This window comes from Wickerhamomyces anomalus (genome assembly GCF_001661255.1).
Source record: "Wickerhamomyces anomalus NRRL Y-366-8 unplaced genomic scaffold WICANscaffold_6, whole genome shotgun sequence".
In the NCBI taxonomy this organism is placed as follows: Eukaryota; Fungi; Ascomycota; class Saccharomycetes; order Phaffomycetales; family Wickerhamomycetaceae; genus Hansenula; species Hansenula anomala.
The window spans coordinates 1,126,842-1,139,611 of NW_017567115.1; the positions used below are offsets into that span (position 1 = coordinate 1,126,842).

The following is a 12,770-nucleotide window of genomic DNA, read 5'->3' on the forward strand; positions in this document are numbered from 1 at the left end:
ATTTATTAATGATTAATATAAATAAGAGAAAATGATTGATGAAAAACAGAACTTTTGGAGCGCCAATTAATATCTTCTTGAGCATAGCGTTAATTCAAACTCATATACTTGACAAGATCTCTTGTAACTGAGAATTCAAGATCTGTACATACTGATGATAAAAACTCTTGGTTTCTGGTGTACCATCCACAACAATATTTACCTTTTTTGAACTTGATATAACACTATTTGTTAGCTGTGTACCTGTTAAACTATTTGGTTGAGAGAAAATAAACTCATCAAATGAATAAACTTGATTGTCCAAAGTTGGGATTTTTCTTAGGCCAAGGTTTGATATCTCATATGTTGTCTTCCTAGGAGATGTTGCCTCTTTTGAAACGCCTTCCTTTGGATCAACATATTTGAGCATCCCAATGAGCGATGCACCTTTGATCAACTCATTTCTTGTAATTGTAGAATTAATGAACTTAACATAATCCCAATCAATATTTTCTGTGGCCACAGGTTTCAAATTTAAAAACACAGCAGAAACAAACAGTCCATAATGATTCTCAAAATTAGAAGGCAAAAGAGATCTCAAGTTACAAGGAACTGACACTTTAATATTATCATGGTTTTTTATCTTGGATAACGAAATGATACTTAGATATACCCAAAATGCAGTAAATTTCACACCATGGAGATCAATGAGTTTCTTTAATTTCATAAAGTCTTCCATATCGATACTAATCAGCTGTTTCAGAGTTCTGAATGTTTTTTCCTTAGTACCAGCATTTTCAACCCATCCTGGCCCATCAAATGCTTCATATTTCGAGCCATAACTGAACATACTCTTGAAAAAAGGTTTCATAAAGTTAGGTGAGAAATGCTCTAAGATTTTGCAAGTTGTATAGGTATATGATGGGGTTGTCAATTCCACAAACTTTGAAAGATTCAGATCTTTGTCAACCGGGAGGCCCTCCTTGTTCAACAGAGTCAGCAAGTCCTCGAGAATCAAGGCAGCAGTGGTACCATCATATAGTGTATGATCACAAAGGACCATGATCCATTCTTGGTTCACAACAACAATTTTCCACATTGGTTTCTGGACTTCAAGCTTGAAAGTCTTTTCGTGTAGATCATTCAAAATTTCGGTAATGGAATAGTCCTCACTGGTATTCATGAATTCGACAACTTCTTTAGAATCCCATCCATTTTCAATCTCTTTCTCAACCAGTGTATTGTTTTGATCGTCTTTAAAGACGTTGAGACGAAGCTGTTTTCTTGATTCAAATAACTGACGAACAGCCTCACGTAATACATCTTTATTTTCGAATTTGATGTTTAGTCTTCCACCAACAATGAAACAAGAGTACGTACTCAATAGGTTTCTGTAGTAATTACGCTTCTCCAATCCTTCAATTTGTCGAGTCATCGTGTCCTATTATGGAGGATTCATATATCAGAACTAGTGGTACAGCTTTGAATTGTTTTTCATGAGCAGACGAGTTTTCTTATACTTTAGGGGTAAAGCCGATTAACTCCACCACAGGTAATTACTGGTACATACTTCCGAACAATTTATTATTATAGACTTTCTAAACTCTTAACAACACTCACGGCTGCTTCACATAAAGTATTAAGTTGCGCTTGAGTGATAACAAAGGGTGGCATCAAATATATTAGCTTACCAAAGGGACGGACCCAAGCACCAGCATCAACAAATTTTGCTTGCAAAACTTCAGTTTCATATGGTTTTGTTAATTGAATAACTGCCAGTGCACCAATACCTCTCATATCTTCAACATAGCTAAGATTCAGGCTTTCAATTTTCTCAAATAATTCTCGTTGGAACGTTTTCTCAATGTTTGAGACCTGTGATTGCCATTCATTTCTTGAAAGTATCTCCAAACTCTTATTAGCAACAGCACATGCTAAAGCATTGGCCATATATGTAGGGCCATGAAAAAATCTTTTAGCTGGGCTTTCACATACAAAGTTTGCAATATCTCTTGTCATTAAAACAGCAGATAAAGGGAGATAACCACCTGTTAAACCTTTCCCACAAAGTAAGATATCTGGTACAATATCAGCATGTTGATGTGCAAATAATTTACCTGTACGACCAAATCCTGTGGCAATCTCATCCAGTATCAATAAAGTATTGTATTCAACACAAAGCTCTTTAACTTTCTTCAAGAATTGAGGGTGATATATTCTCATACCACCAGCACCTTGAACAATTGGCTCTAAGATAACTGCTGCAATTCTTTCATGATTTTGTTTCAATGTTGATTCAAAATCAGAGATATCTTTTGGATTCCAAGTTTCGCCAAATTTGGTAGTAGGTGTATTAACAAAATAGTTTTGAGTCAAATAACCACTATAAGTTCTATGCATAGAATTAACAGGATCACAAACTGACATTGCTCCAAAAGTATCACCATGATAACCATAGTTTACAGTGAGAAAACGATCTTTAGGTAACTTGCTTTCTCCCATTTCTTTCTTTCCTTGCCAGTATAAATGTGCCAATTTTAAACCAACTTCAACAGCAACAGAGCCCGACTCAGCATAAAACACACTGTCTAATTCTTCTGGTGTAATCTCAATCAATTTCTTTGACAACTCTGTGGCAGGTTCATGAGAGACTCCAGCAAACATAAAGTGTGTGAATTTTGGTACTTGATCATAAATGGCTTGATTCAATTCTGGATTACAGCCTCCATGAATTTGACACCACCAAGAACTCATACCATCAACTAAATCCCTACCATCTTCTAGGGTGATAGAAGCACCATTGGTTTTAACAACCGAATATGTTGGAATTGGATTGGTCAGTGAAGAATATTGATGCCAGATATGCTTTTTATCAAATTCAGTGTCAATTGTCATTTCTTTGGGGGGATATAATGAAACGGAAGAATACTGAAAATTTTGATCATTAGCCCATTTTGAGGCCTTTATATACCATTTTCAACACACAGCTCAGAAGTTGATTCATCGATATTTGCAAGAGAATCAATTTTGTTGAATCATACCTATTTTTGTTGTTTAGTCCACGACGTTTCCGTAAACAGTAATTTTTTGGAGTCATTTGAAAATAATTGCAAAATTCAACGTTTGAGAAGGTACACCAGACAAGTTGACTTTAACGACTCAAATTCATTCGACTAGGCACTGCTTCTGTTGGGCAAAGATGATTCAGCTGCAAAAGATGCTAATCAATCAGGCCACAGTCTAATTGCATATATATTCAACCAGTCAAAACCCACTTTTTATCCCAACTTGTTTCCATTCAGCATACCATGATTAGTACAAAAGAATATTTGGGTTATTCAACCTCGCAAACATTGGATAGGCTACAACTATCTTCTATCGAAGATGAACTAAAAAATGCCACTATTTCTGAGACTCCAAGCTTATCTGAAACCAAAGTTGTGAGAATGAAATTACCACAAGAAGAACCACCTGTACCTTCAATCACGTTGAAAGACTTGTCAATAAATTACAAAGATGCTGATGCTGACAACGTTGCAGATGTTCTGGAAGAATACGGTGTTTGTATTGTTAAAGATTTTATGAAAAAAGAACAGTTGGATAAGATTAAAGGTGAGCTAGACCCAATATTTGAAACTAAAAAGAATGATCCAAGATTATTCCCAAAGGAAACTATAAGAATTACATCTACCGTTGCAAAATCACCAGCTGTTGTCAAAGAAGTGCTATCGAATCCTTTGCATGTTGACTTATCTGAAAAATTTTTGGCTAAAAAAAATGCATTTTGGATTGGGAACAATATTAATATAGGTTATTCTCCTTCTATAATTTCAAGCTCCATTGCATTTAGAGTTGGTCCAGGTGCCCCATTTCAGGCGTTACATCGTGATGATCATTCAGACCACAATATTAGAAAGTATCAAGAAAAATATGAGTATGGCTCTGAAACTCAAATTGGTGTTTCTGTTGCTTTGAGTAAAGTTACAAAAGAGAATGGAGGAACAAGATTTATTCCAGGATCTCATCTTTGGGATCACTTCAGAAAGCCCCACGAAGAGCAATGTATGCAAGTGGAATTGGATGAAGGTGACGGGTTTTTCATGCTGGCCTCTGTGTTTCATGGTGCTGGTGCAAATGTCACTGAAGATGAATTCAGAACCTTGTTGATTTTATTTATGTCCAATGCAACTACAAGGCAAAAAGAGAACATTTATTTGGAAAAATCCATTGATTATTTCAAACAGTTTAGTGCATCTGAGCTAAAGTTGCTAGGACTCAGCATGAGTGAGCCTTTTAGTGGGATGCTTGAGCTTCAAGACCCATTGGTTGCATTGAAACCTGGTTATGTTAGAAAAAGTAACTACTCCGATGTTTGTAAGGTTGAAGCAACTGAATAATAACTTTTTAAATTTTATACACGTCTTTTAAATCTGGAACTAAATGTTCAACCTCATCCAATGTAGATGCTCTAGGAATTTGAAAAAGAATTTTAACACCAAAAGCCTCCAATGTTCTTGAATTATCATTATTCAAATCCCCATTCAAAACAACACCAATCACTTTGACTCCTCTGTTCTTAAGATGCTCAATTGTTAACAAAGTATGATTCAATGTTCCAAGTTCAGATCTTGCGACAACAATTACTGGGCAATCAAAATGTTGGATCAGATCAGTTGTTATTAAACTTTCAGTTATTGGAACAAAGACACCACCAGCACCTTCAATAATTAAAACTTCTTTATTTTGCTCCAACTCCTTGGGGACTGAAATTTTTTTGATATCAATTGCTTCTCTATTTTCCAATTCAACTGCTCTCCAAGGGCTTAATGGTTTTTGGTATTCTAGTGCAGGAGTTGAAGTAACCAAAGAACTTCCAAGTAAATCTGAAACCGTCTTGGTATCACCTGGGTCAGATTCTAAACCTGTTTGAATTGGTTTCCAGTAACCTGCAGACCATCTTTTGCACAACAATGCTGAAATAAATGTCTTTCCAACATCAGTATCTGTCCCTGTAATGAATAATTTAATGGCCATTTTTGTGATGATGAATAAAGAGTAAGAGGAGTGACAGAACAGTAAAAAGTCAGAAGAAATGTTATTCATCTACCAGTCTTGCCATTCGTTTGATCCATCATGATGTAGAGCTTCCTACTTGAGTCACATCATGACTCAATTAGAATCATAATCTGATTTACGTTCCAACAAAACAACAAATCATCATTCGTGAAGACTCAACAATTATTCACCTTTCAATATTCCTCTTCTTTGAAGCAAAAGAGATTTAATAAATTAAAAGCCAACGAATTCGAATTCCTCTTTTACTTAACACTCAAACATGGAACGCGAAACAAGTCTTGAAAAAAAACTTGAGTTTGATCGTCAACATATTTGGCATCCTTATACTTCCTTAACAAAACCATTGAAATGTTACCATGTGGAGTCTGCTGAAGGAGTCAAAATCAAATTTTCTGATGGGAATGAGGTGATTGATGGTATGTCATCCTGGTGGTGTGCAATTCATGGTTATAATCATCCAGAGTTGAATAAAGCTGCTCATGAACAAATAGATCGAATGTCACACGTTATGTTTGGAGGATTAACCCATGATCCAGCCATTTTATTAGTACAAAAACTACTTGGATTAGTTGACAACAAGCTGGACTGCTGTTTTCTTGCTGATTCAGGATCTGTTTCAGTTGAAGTGTCATTGAAAATGGCCATACAATATTGTCATGCTACAGGTGAATATGAGAAAAATAGATTTTTGACTATTAAGAATGGATATCATGGTGATACATTTGGAGCTATGTCTGTCTGCGATCCAATAAACTCTATGCACTCCCTTTACTCTGGTTATATGTCTGATAAACATATATTTGCAGAATCACCAAAATGTCGCTTTGATGATGAATGGGATGAAGATGACGTGACAGATTTCAAAGAAAAGCTTGAAGGTAATCACAGTCAAATTGCAGCTGTTATTTTAGAGCCTATATTACAAGGTGCAGGCGGTATGAGAATGTATCATCCAATGTTTTTGAGACGAGTAAGAGAACTTTGTGATCAATACAATGTTTTACTAATCTTGGATGAAATCGCTACAGGGTTTGGGCGAACTGGTAAATTATTCGCTTATGAACATGCTGATATAGTTCCTGATATTATGCTTGTTGGGAAAGCTTTAACAGGTGGATATATGACCCTTGCAGCTCTTTTATGTCAAAGGTTTGTTGCTGAAACTATAGGCCAAGATCCGAAAACCGGTGGATTGATGATGCATGGTCCAACATTCATGGGTAATCCATTGGCTTGCTCTGTAGGAGTGAAAAGTTTAGAAATTATTGAAAAAGGTGACTGGCTTCAACAGAGTAAAAACATTGAGGCTAGTTTGAAGAATGGGCTGTATGACTTGAGAAACTGCATTATTGTTGAGGATGTCAGAGTTTTAGGTAGTGTTGGTGTTGTTGAACTGAAGATTCCTGTCGATATGGCTTGGTTCCAAGAGGTATTCACACAGAAACATCATGTTTGGATCCGTCCTTTCAATAAGCTGGTGTACATTATGCCGCCTTATATTATAACTGATGCTGATTTGAAAAAGCTCATGAATGCTGTTTGTGATACTGTTCGGTTGTATAGTACAAGAGTTATGGAATAAATGTGGGCGAGGTTGAAGGCTTGTTTTATCATCTCCTTTTGAAGCGATTTAATAATATTAGTTCCTAATGACTAACGCATTGTATTGGCACATCCGCGGAATCGATCGTATATTGCGAATATGCCACCAATCAACCACAGCTCGTGTTATCAGGTGTTCAACTCTCTATAAATTATATCAAGATAGCACCAGTGAAGCAGACAATAATATTATTATACACCTGGTCCCCTGTCCACGCCTAATCAAGACGACATCTTGAGGTCCATCTTGAGGAGTACAACATCGAGCTCGTATCGATACACCTCCAGTTCAATCTGCTTTACCACTACCTGGTAATCAATAATTCGACGTCTACTGAGGGTACTTGTGAGTTGTGAATTTGATATTCGTAAGCCTGTCAAGTATTAGTTCCACTTGAGAGTCTGACATCCTCTATTCTCCAAGTCGTCGACCTTATCAGTTGTAGTTAAAATAATTAGTGATGTCTGGATCCATTCAAGACTCAAGAGTGTACAACTACTTCAACTAGATCCCAAGGCACTTTAGGCAAAAAAGCCTTTCAAAGATAGATTATGTCAAAGAGACAGCATCCAGCGGGTTCAAGCAGAAAATGGCACAATCACCGCCAAGCCAAAACCGTTGGCCTTGTTTTGGCCACAAAATAAATTCCGATAAATCTTGAAACAAGTTGATAAACTTCGATTAATCAATCGATCTAAGTTGCACAATAGATATGGGAACTTATATATAAAGAATTGTGATACCCAGTTCACCAAAACAATAACGATGGCTAACTTCAAATAACAATATCCTGGACAATGTCAACTGGTGTCGAGCCTATTGCTAGTCCCTTGAAATCTTTAAGATCTGTCACCTCGAAACATGCTGGTACAGTCAACTACATCAATGCTAAAGAAGCTCATAATGCTGAAGAGTTACTAGCAGAAATCGGTTATAAGCAAGAATTAAACAGAACCTTCAGTCCGATCCAGGTCTTTGGTATTGCCTTCTCAATCATGGGTTTACTTCCAAGTATTGCCACCGTACTAAGTATTGGATTGGTTGGTGGTCCAGCAGCTTTAGTTTGGAGTTGGTTTGTTGGAGGGTTTTTCATTCTAGGGATTGGAATTGGTATGGCTGAACTCTCATCATCTATCCCAACCTCAGGTGGGTTGTACTACTGGACATATTATTATTCTCCACCATCACTTAAAGCAGTTCTTTCCTTTGTGATTGGTACATCAAATTCTTTGGCCCTTGCTGGTGGTGTTTGCTCAATTACGTACGGTATGGCTGAACAAGTACTTGCTGCGGCATCCCTTGGCTCTAATGGTAGCTTCGAAATTACAAATGGGAAAGTTTATGGTGTTTACGCTGCTTGTATTTTTGCTGAATTATTGGTTACTTGCTTTGCTTCTTCAGCTGTTGCCAAATTACAAACTGCTTCAATTGTTGCAAATTGTGGATTAATCGTTTTGTTTTTCATTGCTTTGCCAATTGGTACAGTTAGGAATGCTCATTTCAATGACGGCTCATTTATCTTTGGAAAATATCAAAATTCAAGTGATTGGAGTGATGGATGGGCTTTTTTCTTATCAATGCTTGCCAGTTCATGGACCATTGGTGCTTTTGATAGTTGTTTACACATGAGTGAAGAAGCAAAGAACCCAACTAGATCAGTCCCATTTGGTATCATATCATCGATCACTGTTTGTTGGATATTAGGTTTTTTGATCTTGATTGTTATCAATGCTTGTATTACCACAGATATACAAAGCATAATTTCCACAGAGCTTGGGCAACCTTTAGCTCAGGTATTTTATGATTCTTTGGGTAAAAAATGGGCAATTGCCTTCATTTCTTTAACAGCTGTCTGTCAGTTTTTAATGGGTGCTAGTATTCTAACTGCTATTTCAAGACAAGCTTGGGCATTTGCTAGAGATGATGGGTTACCATTCTCTTCTGTGATTAAAGTTGTTGACAAAAAACTAAAAGTCCCGCTAAGAGCTGTTGCTTTCAGTGCCACTATTGCGTTATTATTGGGTCTTTTGATTTTGGCTGGTGCAACCGCTGCAAATGCCTTGTTTTCAATTGCCATCATTGGGAACTATGTTAGTTGGGCAACTCCTCAAATTTTGCGTTTCACAAGTGGTAAAGATTTATTCAAGCCTGGTTATTTCTACACTGGTAAGATATTGTCTCCAATAATTAATATCATCTCTGTTTTGTTCCAGTTCTTCGTTATTGTTTTGGCTTGTTTCCCAAGCGAGAAGAAGCTAAATGGTCCCGACACCATGAACTATGCTGTTGTTATTAATTGTGGTATATGGATTCTCTCTCTAGGGTATTACTTTGCGTTTAAGAGAAATATTTACACTGGTCCAAAGTCAAACTTGAGTGATGAGGAGTATATTGAAGCGGTTGCTCAACAAGATTTGATTGATAATGTTGTACTCCAAGAGAAGAGCTCAAATTAGGCAGTTTCTGGTTACTATAATACACATGTTTAATATGTATTTTGTTTGTGGTTGTAAATCTCTACACTTGACTAGTGAGTGAACTCCTTCATTTTCCATTCCTCAGTGGTGCTAAACCAAGTCTCAACTAGATTTGATGAAAACGCAGTCATTTATTTCGCAAAACACATTAATGTTTAATCCAAATTTATCAAGCAGATAGGTACAATGTATACTTATTAAAAGCGTTCACTCAATCGATTCAGCTACTTTTTTGTGTAGATCCTTAGGTTTTTTTATGGGTATAATAGATAGAGTACTGTCTTGTCTGGATTCTTCTGATGCTCTGTTGGGTTAGTTATTTCAAAATGCATAAAATCAGGGATGGTCCCGACGACAACAATAGATCCAAAAACTTAATTTCGGGATTTCAAAGCAGTAGTGTTGTATATATTAGGGCAATAGAGAATTCTGAATAAGCAGCTGGTAGTTGTTGATTGGTTAGCTTTTCACTATTTAATTCTTGCATTTACAACAATGTTTCCTAGTTATTCTTATTCAAAACGACATCACGATAGACCACTATTAATAGTTGAAGAGATGTAGTTATATGTATTATGATATAGTTATAAATATTACCAGCTAGAAGACTCCTCTTGTACACTTTTTATCGAGAACTATGCTAGATATCCGAGTACAACTAGTGCAAGCATTTACTTTTGATCATCTTTCTTCGCAGCGTCATCCCTCTCTTTAGCATCTTTATCGTAAACAACATGGAAACCACCGCCTGGAGCTGGAACTGTTTTAAGATATTTTTCATAAGGCTTGACTTCACCATTTTTTTTTCTTTGTCTAGCCTCTTCAGCTAAATCACCAAACACTTCAGGATCCTGGCCTCCATACACAATATTATCCACTTTATCTGTTCCGGACATTCTTGATTAATTTGACCTGCTATTATTGATCTCTTCTCTGAAAGGACAACCTTACCACAGTTCTGGTGACTGGCCCTAGAATATATGATAGAAGAAGGAGCTATCACAAGTGGTTAAGCGATTTTATGACCAACGATACAAAGGGCAGCTCAGGTGTGATTTATATCAGAATTTTTACATGTTGTCTCAGAAGTCAAAATAATTGACTTGCGGCCAAAGAGGCCAAAAAAAAAGAAAAGAAAACTAGATATGTTACACGGTACACCTGTCATTCAACTTTGAACTGTAGTCGCGACTCGTCCATAGTTTTGACGTTTTGACACAATGACACAATTAGTACATGTACCCAAATCTTGGCTTAAAGAATCCATTACATTTAGCATTTAAAGTTCGAAAGAAGGCGGTATCATTAGAAATTGAACATTGAACGGTGCTACGGTGCCATGTTGAGCTCTACATATTTAAATGATACAACCTGTGATTTGCAAGTTATATACTGTGTGTGTCCTTTCTCCTTGGACACTCGTCAGGTTTCAGAAGATTCGCGGAAATGTCACAGTGTACTAGTGAAGAAGCTGCTCGTACTGTATGATATTCCGGTGAAACAATCAACCCTGCACAAGTTACAAAAGTCACCCAAGACCCAAGACCTTGTAACTCCAAGATCAGCTCAGAGCTGGCGGCCTTCATAGGTCGAAATACAAGAGTCAATCTTCAAACTCCCCAAGAATTGTGTTGTGTTGGGCCTGCGCAGCAGGGCCAACTTTTTGCGTTTGTGCGAGGTGTTTGTCGAATTGTGTCGGATGTTTGTGCCTGGTGTTGTTGTTTTTTCACTAGGTACAACTGTGTTTGTAAGGCCTGGTACTCGTGTTATTTTTTGAGGTGCTCGTCTTTATTCTGCCGTATGAGTGTTCTAAAGCCAGTCTCTCGGTACTTGACTAGCTAGGTGTTACTGGGTATTGTGATTGCTTATTTGAGTACTCGGATTCGTCACTTTAGTGTTTGAGTTCGTTACATGCGGGTCTGCATGCGGCTCTGTAGTGCTTGGTGCTATCAATTATCAGGTACTCGGTGCTATACCTCTTGGTGCTTGAAGGTTTCTGTTGGAATTGTCTATGGTGCTTGACTTGTAATTGTACTTGGTGTCGCCTGTTTCTTTGGACTCGGTGTTCGACTATTTTAGTAAGGGGTTTGCCTTGAGGTATTGGTCTACCACTCCCGGCTTTATCTAAGTTAGTGGTGTTTGCCTTTTGGTGATGGTGTCCAATTGTTCCATCTTTAATAGTGCTCCATTTTGAGCACCAAAAGTCCTTGCTTTGGTAGTGTTTGAAGATTCAGTGATCAAGGTGCTTGCAGTTTTCTCAAACACCCGCTAATTTTGGCAGTCGATCAGTTTGATTCAAATTCAATTAAATTACAATGATTTTAAATACAATGTTAATTGGAAAAGTGATTTACCCATAGATAATCTATTCAAGCTACGATTCTAACTCTTTACCAATTAATTCAAACCCGCTTTCGCTGATATATCCATCATATAATCGTTTGGTCACGTGCCTCTTCTCGGAAAAAAAATTTCAGGGGCAAAAATGTAAACAACTTCAACAATGAACACAACAAGATTAAATCAAAGTAATACAATCACCATTTGCTAACTCAGCTCCATCCAGTCCTTTTTCTCACTTGATTATATATGTTTACAGGATCGATATCTTGAATGATTATTTATGATGTTCAATATTGTCCAACAACCACATTGTCATCTTTGAAACTTAAAGCTCAAATGAAACATCAGAATATTTTTAGGATTTGAAAAGATTATATCCATTATTGTCTCAGTTCAATGAAATGATCATCAAAGAACCTCCAATACCTTGAATGATTATTTAAGATGCTCAATCTAAAAGAATACCATGGTCTTTAAAACATCAGAATCTTATTAGGACTAGAAGATCAAGTATCCTTCATCCTGTTTCAATCCAAAAGAATGTTCATGCTCTTTAATTGATTGTGGTATTGATTCTTATATTATCCAACAACCACAATGTCATCCTTGAAAGTTAGAACTTAAATGAAACATAAGCATCTTATTAGGACTTGAAGATCAAGTATCCTACATCCTGTTTCAATCATAAAGAATGTCATGGTCTTCAATTTATTACGGTTAAATATGCCATTAAACATGGTGATTTAGTATCACATTTATGGTTGCAGTCAATAGAAACGCTGAACCCTTGGATAACCAAATAAACCACCTTGATTAAGCATGCTGAATACACTGTTGGTTTTCGTATTCTTATTCCAAGAGTTCAAATTACCAAACAAAAAGATTTTCAACCTATTTATTATTTGTCATGAAGATTGATATTATTTTGTTGAATTAATTAATTATACATGTTACAATTACAAACAATGAACCAGGTTCAGATGCTTCATCTCCCAATTCAAACATCATTTGTTGACTATTCCCCATTGAATAATAACCAAATGTCATAAGGTTATTTTTCTTGAGATCTCATCTGAGGTAATCCTATTATTATTATTAGTGGATTTATTTTATTATTATTTTATTATTAGTGGATTTTGTTAATGTGCGTGTCACGGTATAGGTGGGAGGGTACTACCGTAGGTGTGACGGTATTGACGTGTGGTTATACGCTTTATCTGTTGTGGTACACTTGCAGGTGTGACGCTTATAGGTGGTAGGATACGCTCTGGAGAGCAAGTGTTGTGCTTTAT

General features: G+C 36.6%; 7 protein-coding genes across 7 annotated transcripts; 3 read left to right on the top strand and 4 right to left on the bottom strand.

Annotated features, from left to right (window-relative positions):
- Positions 1-100: 100 nt before the first annotated feature.
- SLI1 (N-acetyltransferase) lies at positions 101-1,414 on the bottom strand (the record flags this gene model as incomplete). The annotated part of the gene is made up of 1 exon (XM_019185968.1): positions 101-1,414. The coding sequence occupies one exon, from the start codon at positions 1,412-1,414 to the stop codon at positions 101-103; it is 1,314 nt and encodes a 437-aa protein (XP_019037044.1).
- Positions 1,415-1,566: 152 nt separating this feature from the next.
- Positions 1,567-2,874, bottom strand: WICANDRAFT_81165 (uncharacterized protein; the record flags this gene model as incomplete). The annotated part of the gene is made up of 1 exon (XM_019185187.1): positions 1,567-2,874. One exon carries the CDS (start codon positions 2,872-2,874, stop codon positions 1,567-1,569), a length of 1,308 nt encoding a protein of 435 aa, XP_019037045.1.
- A 626-nt stretch (positions 2,875-3,500) lies between these two features.
- WICANDRAFT_14670 (uncharacterized protein) lies at positions 3,501-4,301 on the top strand (the record flags this gene model as incomplete). The annotated part of the gene is made up of 1 exon (XM_019180617.1): positions 3,501-4,301. A coding segment is annotated over one exon (801 nt), but the record flags the coding sequence as incomplete, so codon positions are not given.
- Positions 4,302-4,383: 82 nt separating this feature from the next.
- Positions 4,384-5,013, bottom strand: BIO4 (dethiobiotin synthase; the record flags this gene model as incomplete). The annotated part of the gene is made up of 1 exon (XM_019182319.1): positions 4,384-5,013. The coding sequence occupies one exon, from the start codon at positions 5,011-5,013 to the stop codon at positions 4,384-4,386; it is 630 nt and encodes a 209-aa protein (XP_019037047.1).
- A 301-nt stretch (positions 5,014-5,314) lies between these two features.
- Positions 5,315-6,637, top strand: BIO3 (adenosylmethionine-8-amino-7-oxononanoate transaminase; the record flags this gene model as incomplete). Its single annotated transcript, XM_019182254.1, has 1 exon — positions 5,315-6,637. One exon carries the CDS (start codon positions 5,315-5,317, stop codon positions 6,635-6,637), a length of 1,323 nt encoding a protein of 440 aa, XP_019037048.1.
- An 818-nt stretch (positions 6,638-7,455) lies between these two features.
- On the top strand, positions 7,456-9,114 carry UGA4 (Uga4p; the record flags this gene model as incomplete). Its single annotated transcript, XM_019185188.1, has 1 exon — positions 7,456-9,114. The coding sequence occupies one exon, from the start codon at positions 7,456-7,458 to the stop codon at positions 9,112-9,114; it is 1,659 nt and encodes a 552-aa protein (XP_019037049.1).
- Positions 9,115-9,662: 548 nt separating this feature from the next.
- WICANDRAFT_65191 (uncharacterized protein) lies at positions 9,663-10,031 on the bottom strand (the record flags this gene model as incomplete). The annotated part of the gene is made up of 2 exons (XM_019183871.1): positions 9,663-9,675; positions 9,811-10,031. 2 exons carry the CDS (start codon positions 10,029-10,031, stop codon positions 9,663-9,665), a joined length of 234 nt encoding a protein of 77 aa, XP_019037050.1.
- Positions 10,032-12,770: the final 2,739 nt, after the last annotated feature.